The sequence below is a fragment of the Schistocerca serialis genome, chromosome 6 (genome assembly GCF_023864345.2).
Source record: "Schistocerca serialis cubense isolate TAMUIC-IGC-003099 chromosome 6, iqSchSeri2.2, whole genome shotgun sequence".
Taxonomy (NCBI): Eukaryota; Metazoa; Arthropoda; class Insecta; order Orthoptera; family Acrididae; genus Schistocerca; species Schistocerca serialis.
In genome coordinates, this window is record NC_064643.1 from 408,940,275 (window position 1) to 408,955,771 (window position 15,497).

The 15,497-nt window shown below is 36.1% G+C and overlaps 1 protein-coding gene across 1 annotated transcript in view; it reads left to right on the forward strand.

Moving 5' to 3' along the window:
• LOC126484229 (anillin-like) overlaps nucleotides 1-12,884 on the forward strand; it is a 107,036-nt gene extending 94,152 nt beyond the window's left edge. Inside the window, exon 11 of the mRNA XM_050107644.1 lies at nucleotides 12,739-12,884. Within this exon, the coding sequence (XP_049963601.1) occupies nucleotides 12,739-12,847 (109 nt within the window). The 3' untranslated portion in view covers nucleotides 12,848-12,884. The remainder of the gene's footprint in view (nucleotides 1-12,738) is intronic.
• Nucleotides 12,885-15,497: the final 2,613 nt, after the last annotated feature.

A 15,497-nucleotide genomic window follows, 5' to 3' on the forward strand; every position in this document is an offset into this window, starting at 1 on the left:
AATTATCCAGTGGAATTACAATAGATACTATCGTCACCTACCAGAAACTCAATGTCTTGTGTCGTCCTATTATGCATTCTGTCCTGTTCTTCAAGAAATGTATTTCTGTGATGACCACTCTCCAACATTTCGTGTTTATTGGGCATTCTGTCAGAACCATGCTGGACCCTGGGTAGCATCCAGTGGAGTCTGTACTTTGGTTCACTCTGATATCATTAGTGACTGGATCCCTCTACATACCAACTTCAAAGCAATTGTGGATTGAGTGCAAACCGCTCTTGCAATTACAATTTGCAGTATCTACCTCCCTCCAGGTATGCCACTTCCTTATGTTACACTGTCTACCTTAATCCAGCAACTCTCACTCCTGTTTATCATTCTTTGGAACCTTAATGCCCACCACCTACTGTGTGGGAGTGTCACTTTAATGGGTAGGGGTATCCTAATTGACCAACTCATCACAGATCTCGATTTTTGTCTCCTCAGTGATGGTTCCACTACCTACTTCAGTGCCACTCCACCTTCTCTGCTATCAATCTCATGATCTCCTCCACTGCCCTCATACCTTTCCTACATTGGTCATCCAATGACGACATTTGTGACAGTAACCACTTTCTGGTGATTCTATCATTTCCTTGCTGATGCCAGGCAGACAGCCCCTCACTTTGGCCATTCTGCAGTGCCAATTGGTCTTTATATACACTTGCTATGCACTTTGACACCTCTCTCTCGAATTCCATTGATGTAGTGGTGCAAGGCGTCTCTGCCACTATTCTTCATGCTGCTGGTGCTGCTGTCCCCATATCCACAGGTTCCCCTCATCATTGACCAGTGACATGGTGGACCAAAGATATTGCAGTTGCTGTCCATGACTGCCACCAAGCGCTGAAGTGATTTAAATGACACCCTTCACAGACCAACCTCCACACTTTTAAGCATATCCTTGGTATAAAGCTCACTACCTTAAGTGGAGTAATAAGGAATGCTGGGAGCGCTATGTTTCCTCCCTGGGGACATATTCCTCTTCATCACAGGTTTGGTCCAAGCTCCATAGCCGTCTGGGCTGTCAGTGACTGTCAGCTGTCGAGGGGTCTTAACCTCCAAGGTGCTCTGTGCACTGATCCATCGGTCCTTGCAGAACATCTCGTGACACACCTTGTGATAGTGTCGGCATCCTCTTCCTATCCTGCTACCCCTCTCCAGTAGAAATGCAGATCTGAACAGACCCCCCTCTGTTTCATTCCACACCACCCTGAGCCCTATAATGAATTCTTCACTGGATGGGAATAGTTGCAGGCTCTTAGTTCTTCACGATACATGGCCCCAGGCCCAGATTCCATCCACTACCAGATGATCCAACACTTGGACGTTCCCCAGAGGCAACATCTCCTCAGGGTCTTCAACTGTATTTGGCTCACAGGTGCTTTTCTATCACAGTGGCAATACACTATAGTTGTCACCATCTGTAAGCTTGGGAAGACCCCATTTTCTCGTGACACATACCACCCAATTAGCCTGACAAATGTACTTCGTAAACTGCTCGAAAGGATGCTCAGCTTCAGATTATGTTGGGTACTCAAATCTCAGGGCCTTTTGTCCCTGTATCAGTGTGGCTTCTGGGCAGGATCTCCAACTGACCATTTACTCTGATAGGAATCAGCCATCTGACAGGCTTTTATGAACTGCCAGCACATTGTCGCAATCTTCTTTGACCTGCATAAGGCGTATGACACGGCTTGGTGCCATCACATTTTAGTTACCTTCCATGACCGGAGCTTCCGTGGTCCACTTCAGATTTTTATCCACAATGTGGTTGTGTAGCCAGACTGATGGTATCCCACATACAAGTGGAATGTCCCCTCCTTTTGACCCTTCAAGCAAATGTCTTCTTGATTCCTTAAATTTAATATTAGCAGATGATTCATGGCTGGTTGAACTGGTCCTCAGTTCCCTCCATGAAAATGGTTATTATTTTCAGGTATAAGGTTCTACTTCAGTTTTGGAGCAGGGGCAGGTTGGTTGTCGTTGAAACCCCTTTTCCAGTCTTCTCGGTCTATGACCCCATGACTGCCCCTTTCTTCCAGTTTTTAGATTTGGTCTCACCTATTATGCCTTTTACTGTGTTTGTTTAATGTTTATTATTTTATAATTTGACTTCTCTGACTGGATCCATCCACTTTTAGCAGACCCTCTTTCTTCTGTGACTACTAGTAACTCATATAATGCTCAGTTGGGTTAAATTTTGGTGAATAAGATGAAATTAGGATACGTCTGACATTATATTCTTCTTCAAATTTCTTCCAGAACTTTGAAGTAAACTGACTCCCATTGTCTGATAAAATTGGTTTTGGTATACCCACTTTAATAAAGTAGGCTTTCACAAATTTGGTTGCTATTTTCTTGCTAGTTGCTTTCTTTAAAGGATAAAATTTTACATATTTTGAAAATAAGTCCACAATAACAAAAATATACTGAAACCCTCCTTTAGCTCTCTGAAGTTGGACATACAAGTCTATTCCCACTAAATCCAACTGTTTATGAGGTATTAATATAATAGAGGGAAACATTCCACGTGGTAAAAATATATCTAAAAACAAAGATGATGTGACTTACCAAACGAAAGTGCTGGCAGGTCGATAGACACACAAACAAACACAAACATACACACAAAATTCAAGCTTTTGCAACAAACTGTTGCCTCATCAGGAAAGAGGGAAGGAGAGGGAAAGACGAAAGGATGTGGGTTTTAAGGGAGAGGGTAAGGAGTCATTCCAATCCCAGGAGCGGAAAGACTTACCTTAGGGGGAAAAAAGGACGGGTATACACTCGCTCGCGCTCGCGTGCGCGCCCACACACACACACACACACACACACACACACACACACACACACACACACACACACACACACACACACACACACACACAGACATATTTAAAGACCAATATGTCTGCTTGTGTCTGTATATGTGTGGATGGATATGTGTGTGTGTGTGCGCGAGTGTATACCCGTCATTTTTTCCCCCTAAGGTAAGTCTTTCCGCTCCCGGGTTTGGAATGACTCCTTACCCTCTCCCTTAAAACCCACATCCTTTCGTCTTTCCCTCTCCTTTCCTCTTCCCTGATGAGGCAACAGTTTGTTGCGAAAGCTTGAATTTTGTGTGTGTGTTTTTGTTTGTTTGTGTGTCGATCGACCTGCCAGCGCTTTCGTTTGGTAAGTCAAATCATCTTTGTTTACGAGGTATCACATTTTGTAAAAGACCCTTGTTGGTTTTGTTACTAACTTTTGTTCTTTGACATCCATCACAACTGGTAAGTAAAGTCCTAACCCTCCTAGACATATTATGAAAATATATACATTCTTGGATTTTCTGAATACATTTCAATGCACCACAGTGTCTGAAACTTTCATGTGTATATTTTATCAAAGTATTGATGTGAGAATCTGGCCAGCAAACTCTTCATACATCACTGTCCGGGTTGTGTCTATAAAACAGAATGCCTTTGAAGACTTGGTAGTACAATTGTACCTTCTCATGACCTGTCTTCCCTAAATAACTTCTAACAAGCTTCCAATGATCACCACCATTTTGGTATCTTCTCAATTTATTACAGATTTTCCTGATTTCATTTTCTTCTTTCGCATCTTTAAAGTACATAATTTTCAAATTCTTTCCTTGACTATAATTTTCATTATCATTTACATTTCCCACTGGCATTCTTGACTGAGCATCAGCAATTACATTTTCCTTTCCTTTTATGAAATGAACAGTATATCTGAACTGCTCTAAGAACATTGACCACCTGGTAATTCTCCCATGATACCATTTGCATTCCTGTATGTAAGTTAATGCTTTATAATCTGTATAGACTTTGACTTCATGCCCAAACAAATAATTTTTAAATTTTTTGAATCCCTTTTCTGTAATCATATAATTTCTCTCATGTTGTTGTAAGGTTCTACTTACAAACACTATAGAATGATGTACTATTTTCCCATTGATTTCCTTTTCTTGGAACAAATTTACCTCCAAGTCATAATCACAACTGTCAGTCATCAACCAAAATGGTAATGATAAATCAAGCCTATAAAGGATTTCACTTTCTATAAACTCTTTCTTGATTTCCTCAAAAGCTAATTGACATTCATCAGACCAACCCCACACTGCATTTTTTCTTACCAGGGTATTTAAATACGGTACATTAAGTGTCTGTGTTTTCACATATTTACGATAAAAGTTCACTGATCCAAAATATGACTTCAAATCTTTTTTATTCATGGGTTTTGGGAATTTTGCAATGGCCTCAATGTTTTCTCCATCAGGCAAAATCCCTTTTTCACTTATGCAATGACCAAGAAATTTTATTGTTTCATTGCAAATTTACATTTTACTAATTTTAGTGTCATACCCCCCTGTCTCATTTTCTCTCCAATTTCCTTTAAAGGTCTTGCTTGATGCTAAAATGTCATGATTAATTTTTCCAAGATTTCTTTACCTAAAACAAAGTCTAATCCCCTAATGAATTCTGCTACAGATACATTTAAACCAAATGGTACAACACAGTGCTGAAAACTTTTTCCATTAAACAAAAATGCAGTGTACTTTCTAGACTATCTCTCCAGTTCAATCTGATGAAACCCAGAAGTTAAGTCAAGGCTAGTGATATACCTTACAGTTTCAAAATTGTTAAGCAGTTCATCTATGCTTTCAGGACAGTCAGTTTCTCTATTTAGATGTCTTGAATCAAGAACTAATCAGATACCTCCATCCCATTTTGAAACCACTGTTACTGTATGAACTACAACTTCTTTCTATTAATTTCCACTTTTCCATTTTCTGAAGCTCTCTTTCCACTTCTTTTCTTTTGCAGATGGGAATAGCATATGGTTTAATGAAGAATGGAACACGCACTTTTAATTTTAGTTTACATCAATACCCTTTTGCTCTCCCAGGTTTTACATCAAATGTATCATTATAATCCCACAAAAAATTCTGTTCTCTACATTAAGGCTTTAAGTTTCAGACATTTTTTTAGCTACAACTTCACTGTAGGAGTCAATTAATGATTTAATACAAAATTCTTCCCCTTCCTCACAATAACCAGCTCTGTTAGTCTCTTGCAACCCCCCCCCCCCCCCCCCCCCTTATTAGATTACTTTGGCCATGATCTTCCATTACAATATTAGCTTCCCCATGAATTCCACTCTTTGGTTCAACAAATGTTATTTTCATAAGTCAGACCCAGATAAAATTTACTTTTGCCTTAACTATCCAGTTCATGCCCAATACCAAGTTTTCATTCAGATCATCAACCACTAAACATCCTTGTACAAATTGCACATCATTAATTTTAAATTCTAGTAAGACTTGTCTGGTAATTAATTTACTACTTTTTCCTGTTGCACCTTTTACCCTACCCCTGTTACTGGAAATTCTGTGAAATTCTCACTATTTTTAATCCTATCTCTCAGTTTCTTTGATAATCCTGTAATTGGGCTACCTGTGTCCAGAAGACAGCTTCTTACCCAATCAGAAATCTGTCCTACAATATATGGACTTCCAAGTTCTTTGCCAATTTCATTGACTTCATTTTCAAATAATAGATCCTCTTCTATATCCTGGAAATTCACCCCTTCGTCACAATCATGGCTTTCTTCTACTGTTTCTACACACCCACTGAATATTTTTCTATTAGATGACTGTTTTAGATTTTCAAAACAACTTTCCTTCCCTAAATAAACATTTTGACAGATTTCATTTGTGATTTTAAACCTTTGGTCACTATGGTTACATTTGTTATCATAGTCACTCCTACCAGTACTATCACTATTTTATCACTGATCAAATTTTCTCTCTCATTTTCATTAATACATTCAGATACAATATCACTAACATCTACTGGCAAAATTAAACTGTCAACTACTTTTCTACTTGTTTCAAAATCATCACTCAAGCTTACATCAGAGTTTGCAGAATCATTCAGTATACAATCATCAACCTTAACTTCTGCATAAACCATTCCATCCAATTCTGTGAGCAATACAGTATCATCAACCTAATCATCAGAAACATTATCATTACACTTAATATCTCTCTCAACACTAAATTCATTTCCATCTTCACACACTTCTTCAAATACACCAACTTCAACACTATGATCCTTTTGTTCTACAACATCATCTTTTTCCTGTTTATTGCATACTGAAATTTTATGTGGAATAACACTGTCATCTTCACTTTCATGCATATGACACCAGTATCAGTTCTTTCACTCATTTCACAATCACTCAACATGTTCACTAAACCATACTCATCAGATCTGTTCTCATCGCTATCAGTAACTACTATTACATTACTACTATCAAAGAAACTTGTCGAAATGTTTTCCTCTATTTTAAATTCAGATTTTGTTTTCCTTTTTTGTTCATGTTTATTCTCAGATAAAAAATTCTCCCAAAATTACCTATAAAAATTTGTTCTGTTCACTTCAGGTTGTCTTCTGGATACATAGTTTTGGTATGCCCTATTTGCTCTACCCCTTCCCTTTCTGAAATCACCACAATGTGCCTGATTATAAACACTATTTCTATTTGCCTCACTCCGCCAGGCTCGGAAAGAGGCAGGCCTTAGTTTCCCGGACCATTCCTTCTGTTATCAAAATTGTTACCATCATTTCCTTGACTTTGTCCCCAATGCCTATTTCTTGGATCAAAATTTCTGTTCTCTGGTCTCTGCCTATCATTTCTTTCCCCATTTCTTCTGTTGCCATTTCTGAATCTACTGTTCCCTTGGTACTCTCCCCTATAATTTTCATTTCTAAAATCTCCTCTCCTATCCCTATGTTCAAAATGATCATTGAACACTTTGTTGTTACTATTTCTACTGTCGTCTTGCCTGTCATTATACCTTTCATCTCTTTCCCAGCCTAATCTGTCACCATATCTCAAAAATTCCTCAATAGTGTCACGAGGCCCATAGACCAGAATCCACTGTACACTTTGTGGCAAATGTCTTTTCAAAGCATCAATTTGAATCATCTCATCTAATGGATTATCTAAATGCGCTAATGTTTTTAACTACTGTTCACAAAATGTTTTCATTCGACCACTACCTTGCTTGAAATTTGGACCATTTAAGAAATTGGACTTCATTCTGGCTTGTCTAGTTTCCAACCAAAATTTATTCATAAAAGCATGTTCAATTTCACAAAAAGTCATGTCAGGTTTGATTGTCTGGTTAGCCCACAAGATAGCCTCACCATCCAAGAATTTTTTAATTAATTTAATTTTTAAATTGTCACTCATCCTACTTTCAAAATTGTCTTTAATTTGAAACAAAGTCAACAGGGTGTATACTTCCTTCCCTGAAAAGGTTTTGATATTGATATTATTCCAAATTAACTGTAGTTGCTGAAAGATTTTATAGTAACAGTGACCTCAATTTCCTGAATTTTTGAAATGAAATTTGAAATTCGCCCTAAACAAGTACCTACATCTTCTTTTAGTTCTGTAAAATTATCATTCACAATTTTGGTAAAGTTTTGTATACTTTTATCTGTCTCAGTAAATTTTTTCACAACTTCTTTGTTAAACATTTTTAAATGTTCAAATTCTAAGGTTGCAAATTTTTTGAAATTATCATCTTTTCTTCCTACAGACTATAACCCTTCTTCAAAATTCTGCTGTTCTTGTTTTAAAGCAGCAATTTCCTCCTCTATAACTGACACTTTTTTGGTGTTTTTGTCTACTTGTACCCAACATTTTTCTAAGCTATCGTTTGTTTCACGTATTTGGTTCCCATGTCCATTTCTCTTCAATAGAGTCAAGTTTTTGATGGAGAGAAATTTTATGTTCGTCAATCGACTTTATCTGTTCCTCCATTAACTGAACTAATCTATCCAGAACAGACGCACTTGACTCGAACCCACAAAAAGGTGAACATTCACTTACATTATTGTGGTCACTGTTCTCCCCAATTCCATTGTTTCAATTAACTACATTACTTTCATCGTGGATTGATCAGCAAATACTTGTCATTATCAGTTATTTCCTCCCCACTAACATTTGCACCATCCTGATTATTTACAACAACCCCACTGTCTTCTATATTAACAAAGCTAGCAAAAAATTTTCAAACAAGTAACAAAAAGAATCAAGTTAAATTTGTACTTATAGTACTTTTCTTCTTCTGTACTTTTTGATTATTCCAGTTTACCTCATTTTCGTCATTTCTCATTAGTTCTTCATATCATAGTGCTACTGATTACCATCTCGTTGTTTTCCTCATGCAATCCTCAAATACAATATAGAATTACAAACTTTTTTCTGAAACAAAATGTAAGATTAATTTACAGAATCATGACATATCCCATCTCCTCCACCACATGTGAAATTATTATTAAAATTCTTATAATTTAGTGGGGTGTACTCATCCAACTGCTTTTTATCTGCTGCTCCCTCAAGCACTGTGTTCCTTTATGTCCACTGTAACTTGGTTTTTACACCAAGAATGAAGAATACAAACATTATGTTTCAGAATCCTTTATTCTATATCATGTCATAATTATGGTGTTACTTTGCAAAAATACTGACATGCTTACAACACTGACATACATCTTACTCAAGCAGTTACACGCTTCTTGCACATCATCTTATAAGACACTGCCGTCCAATGCCAACAAGGCTGCCCCTTTATATACAAATCCGAACAATCCTTGGTATTGTTATAAAGGGTTTTTTAATAAAATTACAATTAAAACTGTTGCCTCAAAATTAATGACATAATTCAACAGTTACATGGCTCTTATAGAGCAAATACATTTATCGATTTCCAAGCATTCAATGTTTTAGATATGTTCAAATACTCAAATATTAAGTATTAACAATACTTTTACTATTTTTATAAAATGCAAAAGATACATGGTTCAGAAAATATTCCTATAAATGTATATGTTTCCAAGTCTCACATTGAATGTGGCAAAATAGGTCTTTTATTTATTATTGACAAAACAGCTAAAGGACTGCCTATGTTTACATGCCACTTATAACATTTTCACTAATTACATTTTAATTTTCTAATCAATTTTGATTCTCTGTTGGTTTTTCATTTAAATACCACAGACTTTAATTGAGATACTGTTTTAACACAAATCCATCTCAGTTTCAAAGAAATGACTGACCATTGTACTTGATCATTTGTTCCAGATTTCACCTAATTACGTTAATCCTAAATATTTCTACCAATTACAGGACTTATGTACTTCAATACAATTATAATTTAGTAACTAGTTTCATTGTAACAATTTTAAAAGTATAGGTTTACCTATATCAATATCTTTTGTTTACATCAGTGATTCCTGTTTATTTCAAACTGTATCAAAAAATACGTGGTTTAAATGGGTTTCAATGGACTGTTACATCTTAATGTGAATGAGACTGATTGTCTGGGAATGCACCGAATAAGATTTAAAAACCTTCAAGCTTAAAATTGGAAAATATGTTGATATCCAAGACAGAGATTACTGGTAAAACATTGTGAAAGAGTTAATGAGAGCAAAAAGATAATTGCATTTTATGTGATGGAGGTGGGAGGGGAGGTGAAAAGATATTAAAAAACCCAAAGGGAGTGAAAAAAGGATTATTTACTGTGAAGACATGCTGAGACTGAAGAAATTAACATAAATTAAGGCCAGGTGAGTGGCAAGAACCAAGGACATGTTGCACCTGTTCCCACCTGCAGAGTTCTGAGAAACTGGTGTCTGCAGGAAGAATCCAGGTGGCAAGTGGGGTGAAATGGGCAACGAGGTCACAGCTGTCATTTTGTAGAGCATGCTTTGCAACAGGACACTGTATGTTGCCAGTATACACACCTCTGCCTATGCCCATTCATCCTAACCGATAACTTAGTGGTAGTCATGCCAATGTAAATAGGGTGTATATTACCCCGGGACAACTGAGAAATCCAGAAAATCCTAGAAATTTTTTCATCCAGAAAAAACCCAAGAATGTTTTTTTTAGAATTCTGAGAATTTTTGTTTGTTTTGTTCTCAGTTAAATTTTTGTAATTTTGGCTGGTGAGAACTGACACACTAACGAAGAATTTTACTTTTCAATGAGTGTGGCATCATAACTGTTTACATTTCTAACAGGCCAAGGGCATTGTGAATGGTTGTTTGGGAAGTGTTACTTTCAATGTAAATTCCCTTTCACGCAAGAAGAATTATGTCAGGTGTGGCAATGTGTGATAAATTTCTTAAATCATGGAATGTTTGACCTTCAACCAAAACTTAACAGTTTGAGGACCAGGCACTCAGAAAAATTTTGGGCCCAGAGGATGAGCCATTTATGCCATTATTAAAAATTTTACTGCCACATTTGTGTTTGATATATCTTAAAGGGTAACACACGCTTACAAAAAAAAAAAAGACCAAGCTTCAAAATTTGTTTTTCATATTTATTTTAGTTGTTTCATAGATTAACAATTAAGCAATAACAATGGCGAAAAGTATAATTATCCTTCAAAAACAAGTGCAAATTAAGTTCTTCAGAAATTTCATATGTATGTGGTTTTTCTATAGAGAAGATGAATTGCTCAATAGAACATGTAATCGGCCAGGTAACCCAAGAAATGTTCATTGCAGAGCACTGATATTTATAATCCTGCTTGTCAGAAATGTTCAGCTGCTGCAATTTACACTAAACTCTTAGGATCCTGTCTAATCACACCCTCAGAAAAATCAGCAAAAATTTTTGACAACCAATATTGCATGTAAAAGCCTAACTTTTCTTGCAACTACACTGTATGTATCTTAATTTAAACAATAACTTTTCCTAATTTTGTGTTCACTCTGTTTGAATGTTGCTATTGGCTGACTATATCACAAGTACTCTGAATATCTGCTGTATTGGCTCACTACATCACATGACCTGTACTGTGAATATCTGCTGACTTGGCTAGTGAGATCACGAAACATGATCTATGACTTGCTGGCAAAAGCTCATCCCAATCTCGATTTCAGTGCTTTAGAAGCTACGTTGCTGTATTTGGTGGTATTTCCATTTATACTTTCATAATATGAAAACATGCAGTGTACATGTTGCCACTATGCATCAAAGCTCTTCCCAAAGTGCGCGGTGGTTGGTTGTATCTTTTTAGGTGGCTCTCCCTTTGATAGTATATGTTTTGCCAGTTACAGATCTGGTATAGGCAGTGGTAGGAGGGTGCATAAGGCAAGTCTTTCAGCAGGGATGGTCACAGGGATATGAGCCATAGGGTAGGGAGAAGGGAACAAAGGGACCAATAAGGATACTGCTAGTATTGGGAGGACAACAAAAAGCTATTCTATGAGTGGTTTGAGAAGTGTTACTTTCAATGTAAATTCCCCTTCATCTTACGGATTGGACCTCATTTTGTGGCATGATTTTACGAAGTCAGTTTGCTAAAGTAGCTGATTAATACTTGAATGTATCAATCAGAATAATACTGAGTAAAAAGTGATGTACTCCTAAGTCATTTTTTGATTGGATCAGCAGTACCAATTGGTAATATGAAATTTGACTGTATTGTAATCTTTGTAAATACCATATTTTCACACGTACTATGATGATTAAAATAGAATTTATTATAAACATTTGTTCAGTGATTGTAATAATGACATTGTAATTTTTGTAATGACCTTATACATTAATGTGCTCTAATTGCCGATTATTCATGTAATGTGATTATCCACAGTTTTAAAGGCTCCAGTTACCACTAATAGTCAAGAGTTTATTGTATTTAGCTTTTACATCAAGATAACCAATTTCTGAAGAAATTAAGGGCATTTTTAAAATAAAATGCTGTTTATTAGTTTGTTGAACAATGAATGCTATACAATAATTCAAACAAATAACATTAGTAGTTTTATTTCTAGAAAGCAAATTGGCAACACTTAACTTTAATTACAGGAAATGTTGCTAGTGAGAGGCAACAGTAAAGTTCTTGCTATACACAGTCCAAGTAAGCACTTCATACGGGTCACAAAAATCTGATAGCATAGCACTAATCCCATTGCAGACTGGGGTGATCTGAGCAACTGAGGCTAGCAGGAGTGATGCTTATATTCACTTCTTCCAGGAGTCACTCTTGGCGTGGTGCAGTCCGGTTCCAAGCACTATTGGGTGATGTTTCCTCACCAGCTTCTATGGGCTTCCATTCTGCATCTTCATTCTGGCTCTTGTGGTTACGCCAGAACACTACTCTATTTTGAATCTAGATTACAGTAGAAAGAAATCTGTAGGATAACTAATTTTTGTAGCTTAACTTTATCTCACAGAGACATGCAAAAAGTTGTTATACAGAACATCAGAGTGAGAGAGTATATACTGTAAGGTGAGTCATTGCTGAAAACTGCAGTTGAAGAGATGATGGAAACAGTGTCTCACAGGTGCAAATCTAGATAAAAATATGAGGTAGGTTATCAAAAATATGAGGGCCATCAGTTGTACTGGAATAAAGAGAATAGATGGCAAGTAACTGGAATGTAAAATTACATCTACTTTGAATTAATGACCAAAGAAAACCACAAGAGCAGTAGTATTAGTTCTTTCAGTTTATCTTTTCACCGATATCAATCTATCTCAAACACTTATCACTGTCAGATGTGTACATAAATCACTGTGTTTTATATGTTTTCTACAACGTGTAACAACTTTGAAGAACCAGCCGATAAACTACACAATTTAAATCTTTTGTTTTAGGCACTTCCTGTCAGCAGATACTGGTCTGGAAATGAATCAGTGGTGCAGTGTTTTGAACAAAGTTATTAGATCAATGAGGGAGTGGAATATTATCAATTTTAACCTTTGACAAAAAGCTAACAAATGGCATATTTGAAAATTCACTTTTGCAGAAGACTGTATCCTTTTCGACCATTGTTAAATGAGTAATACTAATAGTATGTAATTTTGGATGCAATTTGTTATTGTAATAAAAGAATTTTAAACCCAACATTGTACAATAGTGCTCAGAGTTGTAAGTTATTTTAAAAGACTGTCCTTTTATAGAAGAAATTAAATTAATTTTATTATCTACAGATAATATCTTGTTCCTAGATATATATTGCTCCCAGAAACAACGCTGTAATTTGTATTTCACCATGTGAAAATGAGTTATTTTGCCTATATTGATTATTGCTGTTTTGTCTATAACCATCACTGTTTGTAAGGCTGCTGTGTTTTTGAGGCATTCTGCTTGTACACAAAGAAAAATGTTGCTGTGAGGAAGAATCCACATGTCCACATAACCAGAAGTTTCTGGGTTCTCTGTCAGACAGCTTTTGCAGTTTGCCTAGTCTACTTGCAAGGGGTGGAACTCCTACAGTGGCTAGGATTTTGCTGTAACAGTCTCCACTTCTGTAATAGCAGAAGCATTGTATAATTATAACTAGTGCACTTACAACATCTGGAACAGCCAGTTTTTGTCCAGCAGATTTTAAATTTCTACTTAAGAGATTAAAAAAAGATTGAACCAGCATTTGGCATGTCGACCATTTTAACGACAAGTACAAAATAACAATGACATACTCTGCATTAAATGATTAGTCCACCCTGCTGAAGAGGAGTATCTACTAAAATGTTCATACCAACAGTGACAGTCTAATTCTGTCAGGGTAATATCAATAATTTTAGGAAAAGGATTGATGGATATTCACCATAAAAATGACATGTTAAGTTGTAGGCAGGAACAATGAAATGACTGTTACACATTTGGCTTTGGCCAAAGCCTTCTTCAGAAAAGAAAACACACACACACACACACACACACACACACACACACACACACACACACGCACATATACTGTTACTGCAGTTACTGCTGTTAGTGCTGGTATCAAATGTGTACTTCCCAAAGCAATTGCAGACCAGAGCGAATAACATGTTCTAGTCGAAGCAGCTAGTACATGTAATAGAAAAATTAAGCACCCTCTGATCCTCCACCCACATCAACCTATTTTAGAAACATTCAAAAATTATTGCTGATGAAAATTATTCCAGTCTACACACAACCGTATTTATGTTGGAATCAGAAAATGTTCAGCCAAGTTCAGTTGTATTAAGCTTGAACCTGTGAATTACTAGGAAAGTTAATTATTGACAGTAACTTTAGTAAAAACGCTGTCAGCTTAGCTTGTTTCTTGATAATTGTTGAAGATCATCCTTATTCTTGTTCATGGCACAGGAGTCTTAGTGGATGATTATTTCTGCATGGATGCAACTTGTTTCCAGGTTATTTATTTACATACATTGGTTAAATGATAAGATATTGCAGGACTAAATATTTTCTTCAAAACACATTTGTCCCACATCTAGTAGTCTTCACAGTGCAGTTGAAACACATCAATCTCTCTAAATTTCAGCGGACCATAAAACTACTAATCACTTAAAAGTCGCAAGTGCAACTCACCCATAACAAAAAGTTATGAACACAGCATGTAGCCAAGAACAGAGATATGAAAATAACACGCACAAAACAGTGGTATTAAACAGATAATTGATATTGAATTAAGATAATCTAAATTTACTATTTGATACGTTGTTTTACAATTTTCAGTACTGATTACAAAAATAACAATAGTTTCTAACATAATTAAGATTTCAAATCAAATTGAAAATGTGACAAATATTTTTAATGCACTGATTGTGCTAATTCTTCAGTGTTTTTACAGCAGACTACTTCTGTTGAATCATCTGCATACAGAATTGTATCTAGTGTTACCTTACCTGACATGTCATTTATATTATGCAGAGATAGTAACAGGCCTAGTATGGACCATTGAAGTATACCTGCTTGTATTTTCTTCCAATTGTCCTTATGTTGTATAACTTCTATCTGTTTCCTATTTTTGAGATAAGATGTGAACCAACTTAAAGATTTTTCATGGAAGCTACAAAAAGTTAATTTGAGGAGCAGCTGCTTATGATTCGACATATCAAATGCTTTATTGAGGTCACAGACAATACCTGATACTCTCTCTCGTTATCATGTCATTTACTTACTTTAGTAATTAGTTCATTAATAGCATGCACAGTGCTTCGACCCTTCCTAAATCTGTACTGATTATTAAGTGTAATGTTACATTTTTTGCTGCAGTTTTCTAATTGTCTACACACTATTCTCCCAAATATTTTTTTTAGAAACAAATGGTACTATTGATACTGGGCAGAAGTTTCCTATCTCCTCTTCTATGCCCTTTTTGTGGATAGGTCGAACTTGCACATACTTCAGCCTGACCAGAAACCAGCCCTCGTCCAGCAATTGATTTACTATGTGACCAAGTTAGGGTGCAATATTATCACATCGTGCCTTTATTATTTCTCTCAGAATTTCATCCCAGCCCACATATTTGAGATTTTTTACAGGATTTATAATGTTAGCCACTTCTTAGCAGGATACAAGAGTAAGTTTGAATTCTCCTGATCTGTGTCACATTACATTGAGACTTAGGTGTGGATGAGGG